This window comes from Lonchura striata, chromosome 23, assembly GCF_050655825.1.
Source record: "Lonchura striata isolate lonStrDom1 chromosome 23, ASM5065582v1, whole genome shotgun sequence".
In the NCBI taxonomy this organism is placed as follows: domain Eukaryota; kingdom Metazoa; phylum Chordata; class Aves; order Passeriformes; family Estrildidae; genus Lonchura; species Lonchura striata.
The window spans coordinates 1514706-1542323 of NC_140725.1; the positions used below are offsets into that span (position 1 = coordinate 1514706).

The window sequence follows — 27618 nt, forward strand, 5'->3', positions numbered from 1 at the left end:
TTTATATAATGGGGGAAATATTGCTCCGACAGGGTGGTGGCTTGCCCAAAACCAGAAAGGGGAGGAGGGAAAACCCAATGGTTTGATCCATAAGGAACACAGAACTCCCTCTGCCATGTCCAAGCTTCTGCAGTGATAAAAATACAGCGTTTAATGGCACTTAAGTAATGCTGCCTTGGGGGGCAATGCCTCAGTGTAAAGCATTCCCAAGCAGCCCTGGCTGTTCCCATGCCTTCCACTCCATTCTGCTTTGGGCTGGGCTGGAAACCAAGCCTGAAAGGCTCTTTCAGAGTTTTCCCAGCAGAACCACTTGGCAAAGGACAAAGCTGCTCTCCCGAGGCTGGAATAACTCTTGTGTCCCCCCCTGGGTGCTCACAGTCACTCTGCTGTGCTGCATCCCAGCGTGAACAAACACCAGCAGGTTCAAACTGCCCCATTTCTGCACTGGGGCTCAGCAGAGCTCAGGGCACGCATCCAATGTTGTCTTTGTGTCTACAAACCCACCGCAAAAAAAAAAAAAATTAAAGCACCGAGACCTGATTTTTTTTCCTTTCCTTCCTTTCAAGAAAGGTTAGAACTGAAAACCTGAGGCCCCTTTAAAACCTCCCCCTGGATTATTTTTGCAGGACAGGTGACGCTTTAGATTTCATTTCATTTTCTCAAGACGTGACATTTTTGTTGGCTGGTGTAAGGGGAAGGTGTCTCCTGCTTTTCTAAAGATCTCATGCATGAGCAGGGCAGAGAGCAGGCACAGCCCCTGCCCTGCCCACGAGGGGACAAAAGGCTTCTAAGCAGGGTCCAGCAGAAGAAAAAGCAATCTCTGTGGTGAGGGCATTCCATTAAATTACAGTAAATCCAAAGAATTCCAGTTGGATTTTTGATTCTAATTGAGCCTCCAAGTCTAATGGCATCCAAAGGGATTTGAGTGGCTCATTTTGAGTTCATGCTTCTGAGACACTGCCAGAGGAAGGCTGGAAAACACAAAACACAAAATGTTCTCAAAGAAGGGGACGTAGAAAAGTGCAAAATCCCAGAATGGGTCAGGCAGGAAATGAGCACTGATAAGCAGCTCTCAGAGTGAGCTGGATCCATGAGGAACCAGTGGCAGCAGGGAAAAATGATCATATTGGGACCCCACTGGGCTGAGCTTGATGCACCCAAGCCTGGCCATAAAGATTTTGTGTTCCCACAGCTGCCTCACCTCCAGGTTAACCCCAGACACCGCCTGCACAACAAATCTGTGTGAGAAATGTGGATTTTTAATGCAAACACAGTCCTAGGAGCACAAAGGCACCACGTGCCACTGGCACTCAAGAGCCTGGGAAGATCCATCCTTTTGGGTGGAGGTTTTAGGGTCATTCTCAGAGATCAAGACCTCCCATTTCAAATCTCTGACATTTCACACTTCCAGTTCACCTGTGAGCTTGTAGAGTCTCTGAAGAAAGTGAAAATCAGCACCAAAAGAAGCAGAAGTAGGTGCAATTTCCCTCTCAGCCTTGGCAATGCCCCTGCTCTCAGTTACCTGAACTCTTGAGCAACTTTTTGTCTCTGACCATTCCCAAATTGGTTTCTTACAACATCAAAACTGATTTTCTTTCTACTTATCTGATAGAGTTAAAAGAAAACACCCTGGCAATGCCACTGCATCACAAGGGAGGCTTTGATCATCTGGGGCTGCCAACTGCACCTTGAAGTGTGTTAAACACATCTGACTTGGCTGATTGCATCTGCCTCTTCCCATTAAGTGTCCCTGCAGGAGCCACCCTCAGGGAAGGGCCACCAAGGGCACGAATGGCCTGGCCTTGGGTTCCTGGGCACTCCTGGAGGCTTTTCCTAGGAGAAACTTCAGGACTTTGTGCTTAGCAGGTCACCAAGCTCAAGGTGAAATGTCTGCGTTTTGGAAAGAGCAGACCTTTGCACTGAGGCAGTGAACAGAGGAACCTCCCAGCAGTAAAAATCCTCTTTGGTGCTCATGGAAACTCCATGTGGGGGATCCAGAATTCCACTGCAGTGTTGGGGATTCATCCCTCCCATCCCCTGCAAAGGCTCTCCCAGCTAAAAGCAGCTCTAACCCTGCCAGAGCACAGATTTTAGACTCAGCTTTGAAAGATTCAGATTAGGGGAGCAGATATGAGTGGGAGACACAGTGCTGATTAAATGCTGACACTTCAACTCAATCCCTGTGTCTCAGAAACCACATTTTTGGTTAAAAAAGAAGAGTAACCCATTTGCATCAGCATTTTAGTTCCTGATAAGGGTTCAAGACTTCTCCCAGTTATCCTCTGCAGCACCAAACACCAAGGCCACCCCATCCCCTGCCCTCTGGGAATGGGATTCTGCCTTTGTAGGTTATCAGGGGTGGGGGAGGAAGCAGGGGAGAAGAAGGCTGGGGTGCCGTGCAGAGGATTCTCATTAATTTTGGAAGGAGTTTTAAAAAGTGAGCTTGAAAGTCTGTCCTAAAGAGGAGGATTCAGCTGATTGAGAACTCATCTGCTTCTATCTCTTGGCTAATCGTGAATGCTGCTTCTGCTGTGTCACTTCAAAGGCCCAGCACAGCTGGGAGGGTTTTCATCAAAGCTCCTGCATGTCTGGGGGAGGTTTTCCCCCCCATGAATATACATCACTGGAGGCTCCTTTTCCCAGCTTTTCCCATGCCTCTCTCTGATTGATCCTCATTTCATTCAGATGAGCTCTTCCTCTCTGGATGGCTAAAGGGCAAGAGACAGCTCTCTCCAGAGCTTTCCCACTCGCCTGGATGCCTCTCCGAAAGACTTTCCTCTCATCAGACTGGGGGAGGGAGGGAGCTGTTCAGACAAGAGATTGAGACTTTAAATTAAATTCTTGTCATCTGAGGGCTGGGCCTGATAGCAGCGGGGGTGGGAAGAGTATTCTCCCGGTATCAGGATTCTGGCCAGACCCTGGTGTGGTGTAAATGTGCCATGGACTGATCTCAGCAGTCCTGCCATCAAAACTCTGAGCTCCCAGAGGTGCCAGGCAGCAGCTTGGCAGTGCCAGCAGCCTCGTGTCCTGTGTGGCTGCCCTGGGTTCTACCTGGGCTGCCCAGGCTCAGAACTGGCTGGAATTGCTCAATTCCCCTCTTTTTTCAGTGCAGAAGGAGGGCCGGGCAGCTGGGAGGAATTCCAAGCACTCAGCCAGCCTCAGCCAGGCTGGGATTTCACAAGAGCCGGACCCTGGGTGCACCCAGCACGTGCGGAGCGCCGCTGGAAATCTGGGCCCCTCCGGAGCTGGGATGGGAGCTCGGCCCTCCTGGAAATTCTGGGCCCGGTGCCACTTGGCTACAGCACGTCTGTCTGCTGGCTGGGGGCCAGGCAGAGCAGCTCGCTCAGCTCAGCTCGGCTCAGTTAGCTCAGCTCAGCTCGGCTCAGCTCAACTCACTCAGCTCAGCTCAGCTCAGTTCACTCAGCTCAGCTCAGCCCAGCTCAGCTCAGCTCAGCTCAGCTCGGCTCAGTTAGCTCAGCTCAGCTCAGCTCAGCCCAGCTCAGCCCAGCTCAGCTCAGCTCAGTTCACTCAGCTCAGCTCAGCTCAGCTCAGCCCAGCTCAGCCCAGCTCAGCTCAGCTCAGCCCAGCTCAGCTCAGCTCAGCTCAGCCCAGCTCAGCTCAGCTCAGCTCAGCCCAGTTCAGCCCAGCTCAGCTCAGTTCACTCAGCTCAGCTCTCTGCCCCCCACCCTGGAACTGTCTGATCCCCGGGGCAGAGTGACCCCAGCCCTGCCAGGTCACTGCTCGTTCCTACAGCCTGGCAAGGCTGGTCCACAGCCATGGAACGTGATGATGCCTTTTAAAAACATCACAGATCTCCTGGGTAGTGATGGTGCCTAATGACACTCAGGGAGGTGAGATGACGGGAGATGGTTGGAGATTATCCATGGCTGGTTGTCCAGTGAGATCTCTCCCCACTCCACTGGAGCCCTCAGCAGTCAGGGACCCTCTCTTGGGGCAGAACTGCAGAGCCACCAGCCAGTGCCACACTTGTGTCCTTACAGCCTCCTCCCAGCTCAGAGTCCCATAAATCCCATCCTGGACCTTTACCAGGAAGGTCAAACCAGGTCCCCAAGGATGTCACCCTCATGGGGACCCTTCCAGCACCATAACCTCTCCTGGCACTGGTAAATCCTGTCGTGCTCCCTCCACAGCAGGATCCTCTGGAGAGGCATTCAAGGCTGGTCAGTTGTGGTGGTGCTTTATGGGATCAGGACCTTCCTTCCCCCCAGCCAGTGATGGGATTTTCCCTCTGCAGTCCCAGAATAGTTAATTGGATTGTGAATGGTTTATCACTTCTTTCACTGGGGTGTGTGGCTGGATTCACTTTGACACAAGCCCCTTTCTGAATTGTAAGTTGGCAACAATAAAAGGGAGAAGTCTTTAATTAGTTATCTGGCTAATTAACTTTTACAGCACTGCATAGCTTTGGCATCCAAATACTGCAATGCAAAACATTGCAAACATTCAAAGACTTCCCACCCCACCAGGAAGCTGCTGCCACTGGTGGTTGCGGGGGAAAAGCATCTCCCAGGCTTGGCCTGGAAATCCTCCCTGGGCTCCCTGCACATCCTCCTCTGCAGGTAACTCACCTGCTCCTGCTGATGCTCAAGTTAAAGGCACAGAACATTCATGGCACCCCCGTGTCCTGGAATCCTTAAGGGTGGAAAAGATCTTTAAGATTGGCATTGACCCAGCACTGCCACCATGTCCCCAAGTGCCACATTGACCTGAACACTTCCAGGGATGGTGACTCCACCTCTTCCCTGGGCAGCCTGTTCCAATGTTTACACCCCTTCCAGTGAAGTTTTCCTTAATATCCGACCTAAAACTCCCCTCTGCAACTTGAAGCTGTTTCCTCTTGTCCTGTCCCTGGGAGGAGAGACTGAAACCACCTCACTGCACCCTCCTGTCAGGGAGTTGTGGAGAGTGAGAAGGTGCCCCCCGAGTTTCCTTTTCTCCAGGCAGAGCCCTCCCAGCTCCCTCAGCCTCTCCTGGTGCTCCAGCCCCTTCCCAGCACCGTTCCCTTCTCTGGACACCCCGTGCCACACTCGTCCTTCCCAGAGTGTGCACTCACTTTGGTAAAATCCATGCAAGACCAAATTTACCTCCTGCAGAGATCCCTGCTCCCTCCTGCCACTCAGGGCAGGGTTTCAGTCAGGGCCAGCGTTCCAGCACCCACTGTCCTGAGGCAGGAGAGAAACCCCTCTGAGCAGGGTGCTGTCAGATCCCCCGGCCAGGAGGAGCTCCCGGAGCTCAGAGAGCTGGGGGCTGACCCCCAGGAGCACGGCTTGGCTCAGGGAGCACGGGAGGCTGGTGCTAAGCCTCTCTCTGTCGGGACATGCAGGGTCCCCAGCAGTTTTCCCACGCTGCTGGGGGGAGCAGCGGGGGTTTCGGGAGGCTCGGTGCCCCCGGGCCGTTCCCGTGGGGCTGGATCTGCTCCTTGTGGCCAAGCACGTGTTGTGTTCCCCTGGCTGTGCTCGCAGTTTCGCCGGGGCTGCGTGTCCAGGCAGGCTCCCTGCCTGCTCCCAGCCCCGGTGGAAAGGCACTGGGAAGGGAAGGGAAGGGACAGGTTTCAGGGGAAGGGAGAGAAGCAGCCTAAAACAGGTGATCAGCTGGAGCCTGCTGGCTCATCCACACATCCCAGGGAAAAGTCAGCCTGTGAGCAAGGCATGGTCCAAACTTGTGTCCTTTGTTGTAGTTTGGACTTTAAGTGAGACCTATTTAACTTACCTATTTAGTGGTAGAAAAGGATTCTGCTCATTGGCAGAACTCAACAAGGAGCCCCCTGTGCCCTCTTCCTGTGCCAGTCCCTGTGGGATCTGGGAATCAGCTGAACTTCCAGAGGTGCTGCCTTTGCTCGAGAGTTGTGCCTTTAATGCTCCACAGACACCACCAGGACTCCAGATTCCATGTCTGCACACCTCAGATTGCACCAAAAAAGCTGCAGGTCCTGGCCAAGGTAAACTGGAGCCAGCTCAGAGCTGTAGCACCATGAACTGCTGCTGCCAAGGGTGCAGGGCCCTCCCAGCATCCCATAAATGTGGCCCAAATACTGTCCCATAAATCCTGACCTAGAGGTCCAGGGATCCTTACAGGATTCCCTGTGTTCTCCTCACCTTTAGGAACTGTTAAATGTGCAGACTCTTTATTCAGAGCCAGCTCCAGTTCCTGTGCCCAGGCAAAGCCCTGAGTTCCTGTAAAAATCCTTCCCCAGAAGAAAAAATAAAGAAGATTAAATGATTCATAGCACTTGTATGGGGAACAAAATTTATGGGTTTGTTTTTGCTTTTGCTTTTCATTTTAAGTCTTTTCAGACTCAAAAAACAAACCAAGCCCGTTCTCTTCCCTTCCTCCTGGTGACAGGTTGCCCAGATGCCTGTCTGGGTCAAGGGGACACTGTTATATTTTGTTTTACCATCACCCAGCTCTGCAGATTTTTTAACCTTTTAATTCTCAGTAGCACTTCACCCTTTGCTAATCCCATCATTTCCCCCATGTTTGCTTTGTAAACTTTCCAGAATAATTCCCCTCAACTCAACCATTAGCAGCCTGTGTGTCAGGGCTGGTCCCGAGCAGGAAAAGGAAAAAAACTCCCCTGCTGAGCCACAGAAGAACAAGTGCCACATTCAAAGTCAGAACTAAGCCTCTAACAGAGATTTCCCAGGGGCAGAGAAGAAGGTTGAGGTTCCCTGCAGCCAGGATGGGGCTGCTGGAGCTGCTGGAGGTGGCAGTGCCAGGCTGCCTCTGGGATGTCTCCTCCTGCCAGGGCAGGGCTGTTTCCAGTTCCTGGATGGCTCCGATGTCTTGGCTGCACAACTCATCCCACGGAGCCACAGGAGCCAGGGGAAGGAAGGGAGAGCTGGGCACAAGGACTGCCAGAGGTGTCCTCTTGGTGCAAGAAACTCAGGACAGGGGAGACAACCAGGGACTTTGTGTTGTTTGAAATCTTTCTGCTCTTCCCCCTTGAAAATCAGTATGTTCAGCATGTTCTCCCCCAGCATTACAAAAGAAAACTTTGGAGCTGAGTGAGGTCTCACTTTCAGTCTCAGAATATGTCTTTCTGTTTTGTTTTGGGGCTAAGGGATATTTTTCTCATGCTCATTCACCTGTTGCATTTATGGGTCAGAGGTTTGGTTTCCCATTGTGCCATATGTACCAGGAATGCCCTGTTAAAATTTTTAATCTGTTTTTTTTTCTCCCTGGGCTCAGTCTCTGTCCCCAGCTCCCAGCACACACAGCTTTGCCAGGATAGCTCTTGGGTGAGAGCAAAGGGAAGGAGCTGGGTGACAACACTTGGTGCTGCCTGTTGCTTCCAGAGGTTTCACAAAACCCAGCCACGGCCCCAGCTGTGCCCTCCTCACACTGGTTTTCCTGCAGTGCCCTTCCTCCAGGAGGGCAGATACCTGCCACTCTGACTCAGGGAGGGTTTCAGGGTTTGCCCTCCTGTGCTGAATCAGCTGCTGCACGCAGGGAGGGAGGAGGTAGAAAATGGGGAAAATGGGGGGAGTCCCCTGAGGATCCTGAGTGTCACAGAGCGAGGGGTAGGTGAGACATTGTGCCATGGAATGACAGCCAAAGTCATTCCAAAGCATTTCACAGCACCACAGAGTGACTCAGGGGGGCCAAGCAGGGTCATGCTAAAGCACGTTGCACAGGATTGTGTCCAGCTGGCTCGTGGATAAGAATATTTGAATATTTATGCTCCACAGGAGTAAACCAGTGGGAGAACACGGGCACAGCTGCATGATTTGCCCAAGGATGGAGGCTGTTACCTGTCCTCTGCAGCAGCACCATCCCTGCCTGCATCCTAAAGGCATCCCAAGGCTCCACGGCAGGGTCCCAGAGCACCGATGGGTACAGCCGGGTGTCCTCCTGTCACACACAGCTCACAGTCCTGCTCCTGCCAGCCCCTGATCCGGCCCCTTCTGGGCACCCCCAGCCGGAGACAGAGGCTGGAGAGGCAGGAGAGCAGAACCTTGGGCGTGCTGTGCCCCCTGCGCCACGAGAGGATGCTCCGGGAATCACTCCAGGTTTAGCAGGACTTTTTGCGGCTCCCGAAGTTTTGAGCCGGTGCGGCGTGGAGAAAAGCGCCTTTTGTTGGACAGGCAGCGACACCTCGTGGCATCGGCCACCCCAGCGCGGCTGGGGACAGCGGCACATCGGGGCTGCCCCGCCCGGGACAGCTCTGCCAGAGAGGCCGGTGGAGCCCAGAGCCCAGCGAGGGTGTTCCACAGGAAACGGTGATGATGGTGACGGTGATGTGGTGATGCGGGTGATGGTGATGTGGTGATGATGGTGACGGTGATGTGGTGATGCGGTGATGGTGATGTGGTGATGATGGTGACGGTGATGCGGTGATGATGGTGATGGTGATGTGGTGATGATGGTGATGGTGATGTGGTGATGATGGTGACGGTAATGTGGTGATGATGGTGATGGTGATGTGGTGATGATGGTGATGGTGATGTGGTGATGATGGTGACGGTGATGCGGTGATGATGGTGATGGTGATGTGGTGATGATGGTGATGGTGATGCGGTGATGATGGTGATGGTGATGTGGTGATGATGGTGACGGTGATGCGGTGATGGTGATGTGGTGATGATGGTGATGGTGATGCGGTGATGATGATGATGGTGATGTGGTGATGATGGTGACGGTAATGTGGTGATGATGGTGATGGTGATGTGGTGATGATGGTGATGGTGATGTGATGATGATGGTGATGGTGATGCGGTGATGATGATGATGGTGATGTGGTGATGCGGTGATGGTGATGTGATGATGATGGTGACGGTGATGTGGTGATGATGGTGATGGTGATGTGGTGATGCGGTGATGGTGATGCGGTGATGATGGTGATGGTGATGTGGTGATGATGGTGACGGTGATGCGGTGATGATGGTGATGGTGATGTGGTGATGATGGTGATGGTGATGCGGTGATGATGATGATGGTGATGTGGTGATGCGGTGATGGTGATGTGATGATGATGGTGACGGTGATGTGGTGATGATGGTGACGGTGATGTGGTGATGATGGTGACGGTGATGCGGTGATGATGATGATGGTGTGTGCTGCTGCTGCTGCTGCTAAAATTCATCTCCTGTGAACGCTTACTAAAAATCCCAGTCACTTGGGGAGGAGCGGCCCGAGGGCTCCGAGCCAGAGCCGAATGAGCGGCCCTGGAGCTGCTCGCGATGCTGCCCAGGCGGCTCGGGAAGCGCAGGAGCCGCGAACTGTAGAGCGAGGATGGCCCGCTTGTCCTGGGCAGGCGTGGGCTGTGCCAAGGACCCCAAATCCAGGGTGGAGTTCCACATTCCCAGCCAAACCTCTCCTTCCCATTTGCCAGTGGAGTTCCACATTCCCAGCCAAACCTCTCCTTCCCATTTGCCAGTGGAGTTCCACATTCCCAGCCAAACCTCTCCTTTGCATTTGCCAGTGGAGTTCCACATTCCCAGCCAAACCTCTCCTTTCCATTTGCCAGTGCAATTCCACATTCCCAGGAAAACGTCTCCTTTGCATTTGCCAGTGGAGTTCCATGTTCCTGGGAATACCTGAGTGCATTCAGGGGTGGTTAGGTGCTTTTTTAATTTCTGGTTTTGTTCTTGGTTTTTTGTTTTGTTTTGTTTTGTTTCTTGTTTAGTTTTTTTTGTTGTTGTTTTTTTAGGAGGAGTGCAACTTCCTGTAACTCCTGGTTACGTTGAGTACAACACATTTTTTCAGCAGATTCATCACGTCACAAAAGGGATCTGCTCTGTGTCAAAGATGATGTTTGAGGTTGAGGCTTTAGATGAGCCTCCTGCCCTGCAGACTCGGGCTGAAGGGGGACAGACCCTTCAGACCCTTCATTTTGCTGTTCTCCTTAGAAAGGTTTACAATTTTTTTTTTTTTTTCACAAGAAAAAAGAAAGTCCATGAAAATTAAATTAAATTAAACAGAGGTAGCAAAACAGCCACGGAAACAGAAACTCGTGGTAAGAGGGAATGGAGATTTTTGGAGGAAATTGTGACTTTGTACCCAGAACCTGACACTCCCAGGTTCAAAGGGTTGTCAAGGGCTGTCTGCTGGGCTGGGAGAGTTTTCCACCTGGGAAAACCTTGGAAAATCCCTTTTGTCCAAGCTGCTGGAACTCTCCTGTGAGGTGAATTCACTGTTCTCAGTGCTGATGGCACAGGCCTGGGCTGCCTGTGATGGGAAGGCAGGAGAGCTGAGGTGCCAAACAATCCCTGCTCCAGGGATTTCCCCTTCTCCACAGCGGCACAGCCGTTCCAGGCACACACCTGTGCGCCCCACACCTGGCAGCGTGGCAGAGATCCAGATTTCATGTGCCCACACTGGGAGGGGGCAGATCCCTGTCCTATCTCTGCACTTTACCCCTCCCAGCTGTAAAGTGGGATAATTCCCTAACTCCCCCCAAAAAAAACTGTGGTAGCATAAACGACGAGAAACTCTTTGATCTCCTGTAAACACCAGCGTTTCCATCTCGCTGTTTTTATTGTTGCTAGGTTATTAATAGCTCTCTCCTGCACCGAAACCTTATTGAGGTTCTATTAATATTGCACAGCCACGCAGGTAAGTACCAAAGGTCAGAGTTTTACTGGGTGTCTGACGAGATGAGGCAGCTCTTGCCCTGTGCCAGGGCTCGGCCGTGCCCCACGGGAGGGCGCAGTGCTGCAGCCTTCACCTCTCCTGTCCCCCAAAACCCTCTCGCACCTGCTCCTCTGCCAGCCACACGTGCAGGGCTGCACCAGGAAGCGAGGCAGGGCGCATGTGTGCAGCTCCCGAGCTCCTCAATCCTCTGGAATTCACTCAGGAAACGCGATGAGAACGGATCCAAGAAAAACATTTATGACCAGTGGGAAGTTCTGCTTTGCCGTGTGTGGCTGGAGAGGGGGAGCCCTGATGGCTCTGTGCCTCCTGCAGCAGGCTCGAGGTACGTGCACACCTGAGTGTTGCTTTTCTTTTCACTATATGGCTTTGTTGGTAGGAAGAGAGGTTAATTTTAATCCGTTTAAATGGGAATGATTCACATGAAGTGGAATATTTCGTGGTAAAGGGATGACAGTTTAAAATCTGTCTGTGGAAGGTGTCTTGTTGAGGGTTAGTGATGGGCATGGTGAACTACTGGGAAAAACAGGAGCAGGAAAATATACAGGACAAACCTGCAGCTCTGAATTCCTGGTAGGAGCTGCCCTTAGAGGATTTGGATTGAATGAGAAGTGTGGGACAGCCGTGTCTGTGTCTGCCCTGTCCAGGGAGTCAGGAGTTTGTGGGTTGCAAATCAATGAAATGAAGTGAGAGCAGAGGGAAAACCACTTGAAATCATAAAACAGATTGTTCACACAAACGCGAGTCTTAATTCTAAAAGCTGTTGAGATGAAGATGTTTTTTGAGGGATGAGGAAAACGTTGCATCACACCTGCTTCCAGAGCCAGCTTCCAGCCTTTAATAAGAAGGTTCTCTGAAGGTTCTCACCTTAGTGAGAACCAAGTGGTACTTCCTGTCCCCAAGATACTTCTGAATCATTCACATAATTTTCCCTTTTGACCAGGTCATGTTCAACTCCTCCCTCCTCAAAATGTGACCCTGCTGTCAAAGGATTTTGCCATGATTTTGACTTGGGCTCCAGGGGAGGGCTCTCCCCCAGATGTGACCTACACTGTGAGATACGAAAGGTAAGAGCTCCCAAGCCATGTCTGATCAAAGGGCTGGCACAGGGACAACTACTGGGCATCTCTCCTGATTAATGACTGTCCTAATCATCAGCGACCTTCCACCAAAATGACACAGGATCCAACTGGGAAGTGTTCCAAACTCTGAGCACCACTTGCTCCCCGTCCTCCCAAACCCTTCCCTCTCTTGCTCTATAAATCACAGCAGAACGTGTTCAATATTTTGGTACGGTTGTTCCTTCCAGCCAGGATCGCCTGGACAAATGGATGAAGGTTCCTCACTGCAGAAACATCTCCAGATCCTTTTGCAATCTGACTTGTGCCCTCTCCAACCTCTACGTGAAAGTCCGGGCTCGGGTGAAGGCAGTTTGGGGACGGTCCCAGTCGCCGTGGGTGAAATCCCAGTTCAAGGATTACTACTCAGATGGTGAGTGCCTGCCAGGTGACAGCCTGGATGGAAGGACATTCCCACAAACAGACAGACCACACCCCACAGGTATCCAGGAGCTTTATGGATGGCAGAGACTTGAGTGGGCACAAACAGTAACGAGCTGGGATCATTTGAGGATGAATTTTGTAGCAAGTGTCAGAATTTGTTCATCAGTGTCCCAGCTGAATGAAGTGGCTCCAAGCTCTCTGGGGTGTTTTAGATAAAGAGGTGTTCTTTGCCTCCTCTCTTATCACAAGATAACTGCTGGAGGTGAGGACCAGCCATGGAAAGTGTCACTGCTGGAAGGTAAGAGCCAGGCCAGCCCCATTCTCACACCTGCTCTCTCAATTGCAGTGGAACTGGCTCCCCCCGTGCTGACCCTGAATGTCAGGGACAATTCCATCCACGTCAGTGCCTCCTTCCCTCTGCCCACCTGTGTGGAGAACCTCACCTGGAAATACGACTTGAACCTCTGGGAAGCAGGATCTGAAGACAAGGTCAGTACAAGTGGCTCTTTTTAGATGAAATAGAGGAACTGAAAGAGCTTTAAAGTTCTGGGCAGAGAGGGAGGGACTGCATCCAGGGCCTGGAGGAAATGGACCAGCCAAACCAGAGCTAAACCAAAGCCAGAGACAAAAAGTAGAAGTGTGTGTATGCATCCTTTTTTTTTTTTTTTTTTTGGTAGTTCCCTATTTTTATCAGGAAGAGGAGGCTGCACTACAGTCAGTCTAAAGATCTGAGGTTTAAAACACCCAATCCAGGTGCCACTGGCAGCACTCCCTGGCAGAGCAGAGCCCAGCACAGCTGGAATTCCCACCTGGATCCATCAGCCCTGGGGGAGATGCCAGCCATGGGGTCACACAAGGGATCCATGGGCTAAGGTGATACAGAAACACCACCCCAATAATGAAAGAATCACCTCTCCAATCCTCTGCTTTGTCTCTCAACAGAAGAAATATGAGGGTTACTTCAGGAAGGACACGGTGACCATCAACACCACTGCCCTCAGAGGCAAATACTGCTTCAGTGCCCGGGCTCTCTACGAAAGCATCAACTTGAAGCACAGTGAATTCTCCCGGCCCGTGTGTGTGCTGTTAAACCACAAAGGTATGGCCCTTCTCAGGAAAGGATGTGGGAGACATCCGGTGGGATGAGGGCAAGGCAAAGATTTCCACTCAAATCAGGTTTTCACCACAAAAAAATAAAAAAAGCTTCCTGTTAAAGGGACTGGTTGGATTCTCTGGTGAGTGGTTTCTGCTTTCTGTAGAAATAGTTTCATTTAAAAAAGCCTGAAATGTTTTCTGAAAACTTTATGTATTGTATATCAGTGTAGAGGCCATAATTCCTATAAAAATACCACTCACAAGAAATTATTTCTGTCTTTTTCAGCGCAGTGGAAGTTGCCACTTCTGGTTGTGACCCTTCTGTTTGTCCTCCCCATCTTTGTGGCTGGTCCCTTCGTCTGCTGCCTGGTGAAACATGAGGCCAAGCAAAGGAAGATGCCTCAGGTTTTGGTATGGCCAAATTCTGAGGTTCCCTCCTGACTCAGAGCCTTTCTGGTTTTCAGAGGGGAACTGGGGAGGAGTGGGGGGTTCTGCCCATCTCAGTTTCACATTTGTAATTCCCATTTTGAAGTAACCTTTTTGACATCCAAACTTTTCTTTTGAAAGCATCACAAGCTCACTGTCTCATTCCTTCTCCCTGGCAGGATTTCTCTCAATTTAAAGCTGCTGGACCAACCTTCCACTTGGAGCTCAGTGAAAAAGAATTCTGCAGTGATGATCTGAACTGCTCAGACAAGCCAGTGCCTCAAAGGAGGACAAACAGAGCTTTAGGAGGACACTACCTGTCAAGGATGGCTTCTTTCCCATTATCATCATCATCATCATTGTCAGCATCAGGGTCAGAGGATGAGGAGGAAGAAGACAGCAGCACTTTGATCCCATACCATGCAATGCCTCGGTGTCCAGAGAGACATCTCAGCTCCCAGCCACCCCCAGCAGCTCCGGGGGAAAGCAGCTTGGATTCAGGATCTGGAAATCTCTCTGTGGCCAGTGGCTCTCTGCTTGACCTCAGAGCCCTGGGTTTCACTCTCTTTGCAGAGAGGAAGGGTGAGATGGACACTTCGGGGTCCCAAGCAAACGAGGAGCCCTCCCTTTACCTCTGCTCCTCCTTGGAAAGAATATCCCTCTCTGATGTGAGATTCCCAGGTGCCAGAGAGCAGGGGCAGCAGGATGGAAACAGGGATGAGAGGCTGGGAATGACCTCCCTTCTCCCCCTGCTGGGGGGGATTTGTGCTGAACCCGATGAGCACAGGAAAGCTCCTCATTCTTCCAGAGATCACCAGAAATCCATCCTTGATCTGCAGCTCCAGATGGACTCGAGATGCCAGGCCAGAGAGGATCCCAGCACGCAGCTGCTCATCCCCTTGTGGACACTGCAGGTGGCAGAGGATGAGGGCATTGCAAGTGACTGTGGCAGTGACAGTTTTACAGAAGGGACCCCACCCGAGTCCACAGTGCTGAGTGACGCTTTGGAGACTTCAAACACAGAGGAAAAATGTGATCCAAAGTTGCAATTCTCAGGCTACATGCACTCACATTACTTGGGAAGGATCTAAAGTACCCAGCAGGTCTGGGGAGTGCCTGGGAAATGCTGGAGAGCTCCAGATATCCAAGCAAGGATCCTTGAACAAGGACAAAAACCTGATGTCTGGCATGTCCAGGCAATGGCTTTAGGGACACAAAAGGTGCATTTTATTACTAAGTCACCTCTCTACTGGCACTGTCCCTCTGATAAGGTGCTCGGGCTCTGGCACAGCCTGAGCCAGCCAGGGTGAGGGAGGCAGGGAGGTCTGAGGGACCACCCAGCAAACAGACACTGCCTGGGGGTCACCTGAGACTGCAGAACAAGGGAAGTGCTGCATGTGGGCTGTGAAAGAAAAAAGCACAACCCAGCCCCGGGTGGAAGCATCAGCTGGGGCCTGGAAATGCAGCGGTGTGCCTGCATGTGGATTTGGAATGGATTTTGAACTGCTTTGTGTCACCTTTGCCTCCCTGTAAGTCCAGAGCTTGACTGGAAGTTCCTTACAGAGATATTCAGCAAGATATGGTTTTTGTGGGCTGAAAAGTTCTCCACCTCATCCTGCAGAAATCACCTTTGGTGTTCCAACAGAGGGAACCAAAGCCAAAGTGTGCAGCATGTTTGTTTATTTATTTTTTTAATTTTATATTTATTGAAGCTGAAATTCCTCCTGCTGTGCAGAATGTCTGAGAGCAATTATATTTTGATAGAAATCTCCATGTGTACATGGTTTTGTTTTCCATAGCCACAAAGGGGGACTGCAGCTCATCCTGATAAAAACCATTACCTTTAAAACAAGACCCCATCCTGGGCTGGAGTGGAATTCTGAGGTCACTCTTGTCACTGAACAAAGAATCACAGAATGGTTTGGTGGGAGGGGATCCTGAAGTTCATCCCACTGCACCCCTGCCATGGCAGGGACACCTTCCACTGTCCCAGGCTGCTCCAAGCCCTGTCCAGCCTGGATTTGGGCACTTCCAGGGATCCAGGGGCAGCTCTGGGCACCCTGTGCCAGGGCCTGCCCACACTTACAGGGAAGAATTTCAGTCCAGTATCTAATCTAGATCTCCCCTCTGGCAGTTTACAGCCATCACCTTTGTCCCATCACTTCATGCCCTTGTAAAGGCTTTTTATACTCCAGTATCAAAAGGAGCCTTTGTGTAAAGGACTCACAGGAAAGCAAAGCATGAAAAGAAAGAGGAAAACACTCCCCAGCCATTCTGTGCATTCAGGAAGAGGGCTCAGATGAGGGGATGGTGTTGATGGAGGGTATGAAAGCTGAAATCTTTTGAGAATTGGGGAAGAAAGAAATAAGAGGTGATAGGAGGGACTGGGAACTGCTTTGCAGCAAGATGTACTCCTTAAGGCTCTGAATTAAAGTCCAAAGGAAAGATGGGGAAAGGATTCACCAGCTTATTCCTTTTTCCTCTGCAAAGTATCCTCAGGTACATCCTGCATTGTTATCCCTCCAGTTCATTTGGAAAGACATGGATGATCCAAATACAATCACCACCCAATTTCTTGTGCAATCAAGGAAAACCCCCCAGGCTTTGACTTACAGGAAGCTCAGAAGTTGTGTAACCTCCACAAAATTATTTTGACATGTCCCAGCTCTGCAAACAGAGTCTGGGATCAGTTCTTGTCTTGTCCAGGGAACTGAGGGACAGGCTGCAGGCCAGGTGAGCTGCACAGGTGGTGGCAGCATCCAGCTCCTCATTTCCTTTCAGAAGGGTTTGAGAGCTGCTTTCCTCTGCAGAAGGGTCAGTCATGGCCAGAGCACAGTGCTCCCTCTCCCAGAGCAGCTGCTCCGGGTCTTATCACAGCATCAGGGAATCATTTCCTTAGGAAAACACCTTGGAGATCATCGAGTCCAACTGGGAACCCACCCTGTGCCCAGGTGCCACATCCACACATGGAGGGCTCATGCCCAGCACTCACCAGGTTTGCTGCAGTCCCCACACACTGTGAGGACATCAAAAGTTTGAGAGAGTTTGGAAGACAGAATCCTAATTTTAAACTTGAAAGTCGAGTTTTGGACATCTTCAGGTCCCCAGAGATTCAGAGAGTTGTTTCCTGGGCTATTGGAAAGGTGACACCTTGCTAGAAACAAGAGCAGAGGTGAAGTTTGAAGTTCTGTTCTCAGAACTGAAGGCTCAGGTGCACGCCAAGGTCCCTCAGCTCTGCCCCATCACCCAGCAGGAGCGTGAGGGAAGGGAAAATGGTTGTTCAGGAAACACCCTAACAAACAGTTGTACTTAATTAGACACTGGTGCATAGGTGTGTCTGGTTTAACAAACCTGAGGCCTCTGCCTTTGTCCAGGTGAACTGAGGAAGACCAAGTGCCAGTGATGCACCATGGCAGGGTTGGAAGCACAGAGCCCTTCCACACCCAAGCAGGGCAGGGAACAGAAACAGCATCAGGAACAGGAAATCCACAGATGAGGAGAGAAGCAGAAGGGGTTTGTGAATTCTATCATATGTTTGGCCATAAGGATAAAGCAGTGAAATCAACATTCAGCTTCAGAAGCACACGGGGTTTGTATTTTGAAAAGGTAACAACACCTTAAAAGCTAAACACATTATGTTAAAGGGACTGTATCCCTTTCTTCTTGTCCACACAAACTCCCAGCTCTTATCATGTGGGTTCAGTAACAGAAATTTACACTGTAAACAGCCACAAAAATAAACATTGTAGGTGTACAATAGTCTCTGTGGAGCTGTGGGACAGCAGGTGCTCCTCCTGTGGAAGGGCCACCACTCTTCTACTTTTTGCCCACATCAGCTGAAAAAAACCCAGTGCTCTGGCTGACTTTCACTCTAAGAAAGTATTCAGAAGTATTTTTGAAGGAAGTAGGTGCATTGCTTGCAGCAGGTATTGAACCAACCAGCTGCATAGCACTAAGTTTTAATGTCTAGAGTTGTAAAAAGCTCAAGTTACCCGACCAGAAAAGCAAACCTCAAACCCCAGGAACCTCAGGGAGGGCTTTCAGGCAGGAAGCTCTCAGCCAAAAGGTATTTGGCTCTTTTTCAGGAGCTGGGGATTTTCTCAGCCTCTGGCTCGTGCACCTTTGTACAGTCAGGTGTGCACTGGAGGGGAGAGCTCCGTTGTCACTCCTCGGTGTCACACATGCGCAGGGCTCCGAGCAGCTGGGAGCTCAGAGCCCAGGGAAGGCAGGACACAGCTCTGCTCTGTTACCGAGCAACAAATCCAACCTGGCCAGAAAGAATTCAGCCAAAAGGTGATTCACCTGCACACAGGAGCAGCCGCCTGCTCTCGCAGCCCAGCCTGCAGAGTCATTCATGAAGGGATTTCTGATCGTCCTGGCTGGAGTTTCAGTGGTCGGTAAGTCCTGAGCTCTGCTCTGCTCTCTTGATCGTGGGATTCTCTTTGATCCTGGGGTCTGCACTTCACTCCTGTTTCCTGAATTATCACCTAGAGAACGAGCTGTTGTGTGAGTTCTCTTCTGTGTCGATCTCTCCTCATAGTAACTCCCATGTGTGGCTGGTATGCTCGAGGGATTAGTAAGGGAGAGAGAAAAATTCCTTCACTTCAAAGAGTTTGTCACTGTGCTATGACCCAAATCCTACAGGAGTGAAGGATATTCACTGGTATCAGGGAGATTTGGATCAGTCTCCTTGTGTCTTAAGCAAAGGCACAAATGAATACAAGAACAGTCCTGATTTTAAAGGAGGCACACTTAATGTAATCTTAAAATGAGGGAGTCATCGTAGAGTGCTTGGGTTGGAAGAGACTTAAAACTCATCTCATCTCACCCCTGCCATGGCAGGGACACCTCCCACTGTCCCAGGCTGCTCCAAGCCCTGGCCAGCCTGGTCAGGGATCCAGGGGCAGCCCCAGCTGCTCTGGGCACCCTGTGCCAGGGCCTGCCCACCCTCCCTGGGAACAGTTTCTCCCTGATATCTAATGTAGATCTACCCTCTAAAAGCCATTTAATCCTACTCCAGATGTGACAAGCTCACTGTTGAGTGAATGAAGGATAAACCTGCTCTTTCCAGACAGCAGCTTTTCATCATTCAGCTGTATCATTCACCTGCTCCTGTCTGGGATCTCTCCCTGTGAAACTCCTCAGCCCAAGGGACCGTCACACTGTGAAATATCCTGGTTTTCCCCTGCCCACACTTGACTGTGCTTGTGTTATGCTGCTTTGCATGACAGTGTTCTAGCAGGGATAAATTCGGGAAGACAGAGATTTCCTACTCCTGATAAGATCGGGGTATTTGTGACTCAGTTTTCAGGGTGCTCAGATAGGAAATCCCACTCCTTCATGCCCACACCGCTGCCTCCTGCTGAGCCTGGGATGAGCAGAGCTGCAGATGAAGTCAGGACAAAATCTGGAGTAGCCAGCAGCTCATTTCTGCACCACTTCCCTGCCCAAATGCCACACACAGGACTGAGATGGGATCTGTGCCCTTCTGCCTAACCCTCCTCCTTTCAGCCAGCAGTTTGAGCTGCTCACACTCAGTTCTGGTTCAGGGGGGAAAGTTTGGAGCGAGGATCTGGGTGGGATTTAATCTCTGTTCGATGTGATCTTGTCCAAGTCAGCCCCATCCCAGTGCTCAGTCTGCCCATCTGTGCTATTTTCATTTGCTCACCCCACTTTTTCACCAGGGGTCGCATTGTTCACTGCAGGCTGAAGCCCTCACATGCCCCAGGTGTTTATCAGTGCCACAAACCAAGAGCTGAATAATGTATAAATGATTTATCTTTGAGGGTCTGCCTAGAATCTGAATTCAGAATTTATAAATACTGAAGTTAGAAACTGTTATGGATCAGCCTTGAGAAAATTTAGCACTATGTTTTCTGGTGACAAGAGAGACACAAAATCCTTGAGGACTTTACTGCAGCACCTCGGAGCCAGTTTGCTGCAGGAGGGCCACGGGGGAGTCCTGCTGTGCAGGGACATGTTTGCAGGGACAGGTGACATTGCTGACCCCCAAGGAAGAGCAGCAGGGCTCGGGAAGCAGGGAGCTGGCTGAGCTGTTTGCTGTCACCCGGCACACCCAGGCCAGAGTCCAGACACCCAGTGTCACTCTGTACAGGCACTTTCCATCCAGTAAAACATGGAGCACGAGAGGAAAACAGGGCCACATCTTCAGGAGGTGATACTGAGCTCTGCAGGTCACTTCCTCGAGCAGAGGCAGAAAACAGAGACATTCACAGACCTGATTCTGGGCTTGAAAACAGATTATTTGCCTTATTTCATCACCCATTTAACAGCACTTAAAGAAACCCAACTAGAAAATCAAGGATTCTCTTTCTGACTTGAGTTTTTGAGGCTTTTCTGTATAAATTCCTGACTTACATTTCTTTGGGATGAGTCAGTTGTCTGCAAGAATGTGATGTGAACACAGCTTGAAGCCTTGTTCTGCTCAAGCTCCTTCTTTTCAGTCCAGGTTTAGCAAAATACCAGAGGATCCATTTTCATCTGAGGGCTGAGATGTCAGAAAATGCTTTTCAATACCCATTTTTCTGCTCCTTCAGGCATCGTGGCTACAGAGAGATCATCATGTCTGAAACGTGCAGCATTTTCTTCCACAAACTTTGAGAACATCCTGACGTGGGAAACAGAGGCAGATATTCCCCCTGACACTGTGTTTGATGTCCAGTACAAACAGTATGTGAAGTTTGCTACTTTGGGCTGTTCTTAGGGGTCTCAGAGAGAGAAGGGCCAAGAGAGAAAAGTTGATTTTGCTGTTTCTCCTGCCTGTATTATGGTTCTGCTCAGAGGAGAACCTAGTGAGGGACAGGATTACTCAAAGTGGGAGATGATGCTCATTTAAGCAAATATTTTACATCTCGGGTTGCTTTGCTCCATTACTGAGCTACTCTTGCCTTCAGCAATTTCCTTCTCTCTACTCTGTTTTCCTCCAGTCCTATTCAACCAAACCACCCCAAACCCTTGTTTTGTCCTCAGGTACGGAGAGAAATCCTGGCTCACCAAGCATGAGTGCCAGAGCATCACGCAGCTCTTCTGCAACCTCAGCAGGGAGACAGAGAACTTCACGGAGCATTTCTACGGGCGGGTGAGGGCACGGGGCTGCTCCTCCAGCTGGCTGCGCTCCGAGCGCTTCGAGCCCCGCAAGGAGAGTAGGTGCCACCAAACAACCCTGCCTCCTGCCACCTGCAGGGCAGCATTTCCTCACTTGTCAGTCTTGCAAGGCTGTGCTGGGTGATGGGGAGTGAAGGTATTTTGGGCAGGGAGGTGAATGAGAAAAGGGCAGGGCCTAATGTGTCACTCTTCCAGCCAGGTCTTCTGAGCGCTCAGAGAACCTATCACAGCCGAGATAGCTCTGCTGCCCCAAATGGCATCAAATTAGCAGGATGGCTTCTGAGGTAGTGTTGGAAACAGAAAAGGGTTTAATAAAAGGCAAAATAACAAAGCTCTTACAGAGGAAAACCAAGCCAGGGGCAAGAGGTTCTTGCTCTTGCTAAACATTCCACAAAAGTGATTATTTCCTTTGATCTCTTCTCTGTCTAGCGAATTAGCTAGGCAGGATCTCTTGGCCTTTGTCCACTTGGCAGCCCCAGGTCTGAGGTGAAGTTCCAAAGGTCCTATGAGGTGTCTTTGTGCTTAATCTGGGAGAGAAACTTCTGGGTTTTTTGCCTCTTTAAGCAGACAAAGAATAATTTGGTCACTCAATCTACAGTGGGTCAGAGAAAGGCAAAGCCAGGTGTGATGGAAGGGAGAGCTGCTGGTGAGAGGAATAGAGAAATGAGTAAGGGCCAAGATGGGCAACCTGAGGACAGCGAGTCCCAGGAGCTGTGAAATGGGAACACTGGGATAAGCATCCATTCCAGTGGATACTTGGTGTCCCAGCCCCAAAGCGAGCCCCACTGCAGATTCAACGCAGCCTTTGGGGACCTCACTGGCTCTGTGGATAAAATTTCCCACTGAAAAGTCACCAAGAATAATTCAAGGTGGCATCAGCAGCCAATGGTTGTGAAGAGCCTTCAGACCTCGGCACCAAAAACCTGTGAAAACTTGGATTTAAAGCCCTTTTCAGTGCTGGGTGTAGCGTGTGCCTGTCACCAGAGGTAAGTGCAGGCACAAAAGCCCTGTAAATCTGGTGTAGGATGGGACTGGGATTTGGGCAGCTGTTACCTGAGTACTTGCGGTGGGATTTCATCCCTCACACACACTGAAGGAGGATATCAAGGGAAAATGGAGCTGGAAAAGCCTGGGATGAGAATTCCTGGGGACAAACACTGTGAAGGTACAGAACCCCAAACCACCTCTGTCTGCAGTGGCCTGACTCCTGCCATGCAGGACAGCTCAGACACCTTTTTGTAGAACCAGAAACAACAATTTCAGCAGGTCTGGGGTGTGGTTAAGACAGCTGCTGACGTTAACACAGCTGACACTGCCTGTTGTGCCTCTCCCAGCCGTTGTAGGGGCCCCACAAGTGGAATACATTCCCTACGTCCGCTCCATCAAGTTCCTGATCCGGCCTCCCCTGACCCCGCTGCGGGGGGAGGACGAGCAGCAGCTCACCGTGGAGGACATTTACAGCAAATTCGGGGCTGTGGATTATCACCTGACAATATTCAACCAGAGGACACACCAGCAGGTAAAGCACAACCTCGGGCACTGGGTGCTGCTGTAAATCCCATTTCAGATGAGCTGGAGAAGGATCTCAGTTTACACAGGATGGGGGAGATTTCTGATGTAAAAGGGAAAGTCTTGGAGTCTTTGATTCTCAGGACAACAGGAATTTGAAGCTTTCTTAAATTCTGGAGAAAAAAGGACTTTCCAAGAGTGCTGTATAACTAGCCAAAAGTAAAACCGCTGGTGACTAAAAATTACTTAAGTAGTTCAAGTCTTAAGAAACTGAAATGCAGAATTCAATACAGAAATAATGGAAAACAAAAGACTATAAATATGATTCAGAAAAAAATCAGAGTTCCATACATACAGAATAAGTCCAGCCCTGTAAGACCTCATTAGTAAATAATATTTTATGCTGAATTTTGCAATCTGAATTGAAGAAAATTTCATCTTGCCCAAATACAGATTTTACCTTTCTTTTCAACAGTGGACAAAGATTGAGCACAACAAAGAATTTGAAGTTTCCAACTTGGACCCAGACACTGAATACAACGGGACAGTTTATATCTGTCTGCTCCAGAGAAGGAGCAAACCTCAGGTGTTTTGGGTCAAAACACTGGCAGGTGAGGCTCCTAACTCTGCTGAAAGTTGAAAAGTCCAGCTGAGATATTGGATACACAAAATGCATTGATTTTCAGCATGGGACATTTTAATAATTTAAAAATTAATTTCTGTGAGACTAAACCTGTGACATCGCCTAGCTAATTGTGACATTTTTCTAATCCAGCTCTTTTTCCACTTGTTCTTTCCCAGACAAGACGTGGGTTCTCTACTGTCTGGTGGCCCTGGCGTTCTGTGCCGGGCTGGTTTTTGCTGCCACTGCTTATGTGATCTACAAATACATCAAACAGCGCAGTGCCCAGCCCAGGGCCTTGGTGAGTGTCCTCAGCCACTGCAGCTCAGCTTGGAAATCACAGAATCCCCCCTGCCTGGGGCTGGAAGGGACCTGAAAGGTCATTTAGTCCATGCCCTGTATGGGGCCCACACCTCCCACTGCCCCAGGCTGCTCCCAGCCCTGTCCAGCCCGGCCTTGGGCACTGCCAGGGATCAGGGGCAGCCACAGCTGCTCTGTGCCGGGGCCTCAGCACCCTCTGAGCAAAGCTTTTCTCCCTAATGCCCAACCTAACCCCACCCTCCTTCATTTAAGGGGTTAAGGAGCTCTGTCTAGGCAATCACTGAAGATTACTGATACTTGAGGATGCTCGGAACCTCCCCAAGCTCGGGTTAGACAGCTGAACCTGAGGCATCCTAAATCCCCAGTTCCCTTGAAATCCTGGGATTCTCACCTATCCCTCATCTCCCACAGCAAGAACTGGGTTTTCATGCTAATGAGCTCAAGGATTTTCATGCTATTTCCATGCTGCAGGGCTTAGGCCAAATCTTGGAAAGTGAAAGCAGGAGATTTTCTTCCTCATATTTCAAGAGTGCTCAGTTGATACACACTGAGAAATGTCTGTATTCCTGTGAATGGTCATTCTCCAGGAGAAAAAAAAAAAAAGCAGAGTTCTTTTGTCAGCAGAGCAGATCCCTGGTGGTTGTTACTGCCTTTCACTGACACTTCTCCAAAGAAAATGTTAGAGTAACTATAGCAAACCTTCAAGGTCAAAAGCTAACTCGTGCTTTTTTATCTACTCCACCAGGACTTCAGAGGGATTCCATCATTCCAGCCTCTCACACTGACAGTGGAGCACATCATAAAGCCCCTCAGCTTCTCCAAACCTTCCCCTTTCATCCCTGAAGTGCAGCTGGCCCAGATGAGCCAACATTTGGACTGGGCCCTGCAGCCACCACGGCCTTCGTGTCCCTACCAGCAGCAGGTGGACGTTGCAGCACTGCAGCTGCCCCCTCAGCCCTGCCAGGTGGAAATCCCAGCTCCCATCACAGCTTACACTCCTCAGGGAGCTGAGCAGAGCACTGCTGCTGCCACAGGCAGCTCCAGCCTGGCCCTGACCTACGGGCTGTGCGTGGAGGGCACGGACGGGAGCTCACAGCCCAAACAAAGGCTGAAGGAAACTTCTCCAGATCCTTCTGAGGATCCAGAGCTGCCAACCCATGGGCTGGGGAGGAGCTGCAGCCACTGGGATTACAAAGAGCAGCAGCCAAAGGTGGATCTGTGGAAGAGCAGAGACAGACTGGAGTCGGTTGTGATCCAGGGGAGCCCCGGGCAGACGCAGCTGCTGCTGCAGGGTGAGGGGCTGGAAGATCCAGAGCGTGTGTCCCCGCTGTCCCTGTCCTTGCTGGAACAGGGAGGAGGATGCTACAGACAACAGGCAGAGCTGCCCCTGCTGCTGCCTGCAGGGCGAGCTGCCCCAGCCTCTGCTGCAGAGCAGGAGCTGCTGGCACCTCTGTCAGCAGCGCTGCTGCTCTCAGTCCGGACTGGGAACGACTTCCCCAGGGAGAAGCACGGGGAGCAGTGGGTGCTGCCAGCGCCATTCCCACATCCTGCGGCCAGAGTGCAGCTCCCAGAGACTGCAGCCGTGGAAATGTTCCCTGCAGCAAAGGAGCTGGGCTGCACCGAGCTGAGCGTGTCCCCAGGCAGCAGCCCAGGCCGCGACAGGGGCACTCCTCTCGCCATGCTCTTCAAAGATTTGGACTTGAAAGTGCAGTGGGATGAGGAGGAAAGCACAGAATTTTATTAGGATGACTTAATGGTATTTAAATCCAGGTGTTTTCTTGCATGAAACAGAAGCAATGCAAAGCCACAGCTGATTCTGGCTGTATTAACAGAGCTCAGGGCTGTCAGACTGCTCCATCGTGGAGTTTGGTGCCTTTACTGATAGAATTGCTCCTTGTTACACTGCCATACTGTGCCTTCACACTTAAACAGCAGGTCTTTATTTCTTGCATATTCTCAAATTTATTATGAATTGGATTACTTTAAAAGATCAGTGAAGATTCAGTTTCCAATCCCAGATTCAGTTTACTGAAAATTTAGCAAAATTCACAACAGAAACTGTATTTGCTTTTTATCAATGCCAAAGATAGAGGGCTAAGGTGTGACTCCCTTTGAAGAAATTCAGGTATGCAAACCTAGAAGTATTTAACGTACCACAGCACAGTAAAAGATGTAAATAGTTATTGATGTTCTACCCTTGGATAAATGGCATGGAAAAGAGTATTCCAGTTCCCTGGAATGGACTTTGCCTTTAAAGGAGTCCTTGAAACTGGATAACAGCTCCTGATGCAGCAGTTCTGTGAAATGTGTCCCTGTCCCCTGTGGTTTTTAATACTTGTACAAAGATAAAGCCTTTTTTAATACCTGTCCAAAGATAAAGCTTCTTTTCATCTCAGCAACAGATTCATGCAGCCTTGGCCCAGTTCTGAGCTTTTCCAGCTACTGCTCCTTTCTTTCTCTGCAGTAGTCACCCATTCTCTTCCTCCCCTGAGATCCCCAGGGATGAAGCACAAGGGATCACATCCCAGGCAGGCAGGGATGTGAGGATTTGCAGCACTCCCAGTTCAACCCTCAATCTCAGTTTATTCCAGTCCCAATCCGTGCACTCAGTAATGCACAAAGGAGTCCAGGGAGGTCTGGAGCTCTCCCTCCCACCCCTCCCTGCCCATGAGGAACCTGCTCCATGTTCCTGGCACATCCTCCAGAGCTGCCATGACCATTTTTTGGGAGTCAAAATCCTTGGAGCACTTGGATCTCTACCAAAAGGAAGCTAAATTCTAATTCAGGGGCCAGATGAAGTAATTATTTTTCTTCCAGAGGAAAGCACTGTTCAGGCTGTTCATTTTCACTACTGTGGTGAAAAAAATTGTGTTTGAGGACATTGGTTTTAGAGAAGTGAAAGCATTTACAGGAATAAGCAAGGTTTGACTGGCATGGGGAAGTATTTACTCAAAGAGACCTGAGATAAATTCAGTTGTTGCCACTCCAAGTGCACTTGGGGCTTTTCTCAGCCCAGGAAACCTGAAGCTAAAGGTTAAATTCCACTTGCTTTGGGGTGATTTTGCAAATAAGCCATAGGCTCATGAAGTGAAGATTTTTGATGATTCAACCCAGGATTAAAGGAACAGTCTTAGAAGCTTTACAGGCAAAGGTTCAGCTCTGAGCTCCAGCACCAACAACTGCTGAAGGACCACAGCCCTGTGATGCCAAAAGGTCAAAATTCCAAGTGTGCTGAAGAAGTGTGAGGGTACCAAAGATTGAAACACGTGCATGGCTTGGGCAGTGACCAGCAGGACATTCCCAGGAAGCTCCCTCCATACCATTCACTACCAGAGGGTTTGTGGAATATCCTTTCATTTGCCCCAAAAAACAACACCCAGAGAAATGCTGCAGCTCCTGGAGTTGTTCCCAAGGACTGGGAGACCCCAGGGGTAACAATTTTTTTTCCACTAAACGCCCCCTGGAGAGGCATTTCAAGCCAGTGATGCCAATTACCTTATTCAGAGTTCCATCATTCCCAGTGATGCTAGCCAGGGAATAATCAACATTTTAGGCTGCATTGTGAAACACAACCCCAGCACAGGACGAGTATGGGCAGAGTTGTGTGGAAGGGATGAGGACCTTGGGCGAGCATTTAAATCTGATGCTAAAATTATGTTATTTTCTATTTTAAAAGCCTTTCCAAATCCCTCTGCAGACCCCCTGCCACGGGGTCTGATCATGCCCAGACTGTAATAAATGTGTCATCCTGCTGCAGGACAGCTGGGAACTGAGGAGAGGCTGGGAATGGATTTTTAGAATGCACACAGGTGCCTAAAGATGTAAAATGTCCCCGAGCTGGGATATCCACCTCTCCTTCAGGCCCTTAAATACCTTCAGGGCTGCATTACCCCTGCCTGAACAAAAGGCAGGAATGATTCCAGCCCATCCTCTCTGTTCCACCCTCCCAGCAGCTGCCATACCCAGGGATCACAGGCAGGAGAGTCCTGTCCTACTGCAATAGCCTCAACTTCCTGCTTTCGTCATGGCTTAGTCAATATTGATTTTTGAGGCCTGAATTTTCTCAACAGAGGGAAATTAATTCTTGTCTCATGAGTCACCTCCTAAATTTAACACACTGACCATCTCTTCTCAAGTTATTTCTCTTGTGAAAAGCTTGGAAAGACATGCTGACGCTGTTGAATTTTATTGGAGCAAGGAATACATCAGCCCTGCTGACCTCACTGCCTTCCTCTGCTCAGAACCAAAGGGATCCACTTGTGTCAAAGAGCTGCTCCAGGACCTCCTTATCTCCATCTCCTTGTGCGTAGGAACATTTCCAGATAAACAGCAGGATTTCAACACTGCTCCAAAGGTCTCCCCATGCAATCCATCCGTGCCCAACAACGCCGCGCGGCTGAGAGCAGC

At 50.2% G+C, this 27618-nt stretch overlaps 2 protein-coding genes across 2 annotated transcripts; both read left to right on the forward strand.

The window, feature by feature from the left end:
* Nucleotides 1–10510: 10510 nt before the first annotated feature.
* Nucleotides 10511–16920, forward strand: IFNLR1 (interferon lambda receptor 1). Its single transcript, XM_085559595.1, has 8 exons — nt 10511–10575; nt 10817–10936; nt 11555–11678; nt 11921–12102; nt 12460–12602; nt 13056–13212; nt 13495–13619; nt 13814–16920. The coding sequence occupies exons 2-8, from the start codon at nt 10825–10827 to the stop codon at nt 14723–14725; spliced, it is 1755 nt and encodes a 584-aa protein (XP_085415721.1). The 5' UTR covers nt 10511–10575; nt 10817–10824; the 3' UTR covers nt 14726–16920.
* A 750-nt stretch (nt 16921–17670) lies between these two features.
* Nucleotides 17671–24955, forward strand: IL22RA1 (interleukin 22 receptor subunit alpha 1). Its single transcript, XM_085559594.1, has 7 exons — nt 17671–18031; nt 20192–20324; nt 20625–20797; nt 22094–22278; nt 22744–22879; nt 23070–23191; nt 23957–24955. Exons 1-7 carry the CDS (start codon nt 17989–17991, stop codon nt 24953–24955), a joined length of 1791 nt encoding a protein of 596 aa, XP_085415720.1. The 5' UTR covers nt 17671–17988.
* The last annotated feature ends 2663 nt before the right edge of the window (nt 24956–27618 follow it).

Coding starts and splice junctions, on each gene's coding strand:
- IFNLR1 (XM_085559595.1), top strand. CDS start 10,825: ATGAGAACGGATCCAAGAAAAACATTTATGACCAGTGGGAAGTTCTGC. Junction 12,103..12,459: donor CAAGGATTACTACTCAGATG/GTGAGTGCCTGC, acceptor TCTCAATTGCAG/TGGAACTGGCTCCCCCCGTG. Junction 13,620..13,813: donor GGAAGATGCCTCAGGTTTTG/GTATGGCCAAAT, acceptor TCTCCCTGGCAG/GATTTCTCTCAATTTAAAGC.
- IL22RA1 (XM_085559594.1), top strand. CDS start 17,989: ATGAAGGGATTTCTGATCGTCCTGGCTGGAGTTTCAGTGGTCG. Junction 18,032..20,191: donor GGCTGGAGTTTCAGTGGTCG/GTAAGTCCTGAG, acceptor CTGCTCCTTCAG/GCATCGTGGCTACAGAGAGA. Junction 20,325..20,624: donor TTTGATGTCCAGTACAAACA/GTATGTGAAGTT, acceptor TTTTGTCCTCAG/GTACGGAGAGAAATCCTGGC.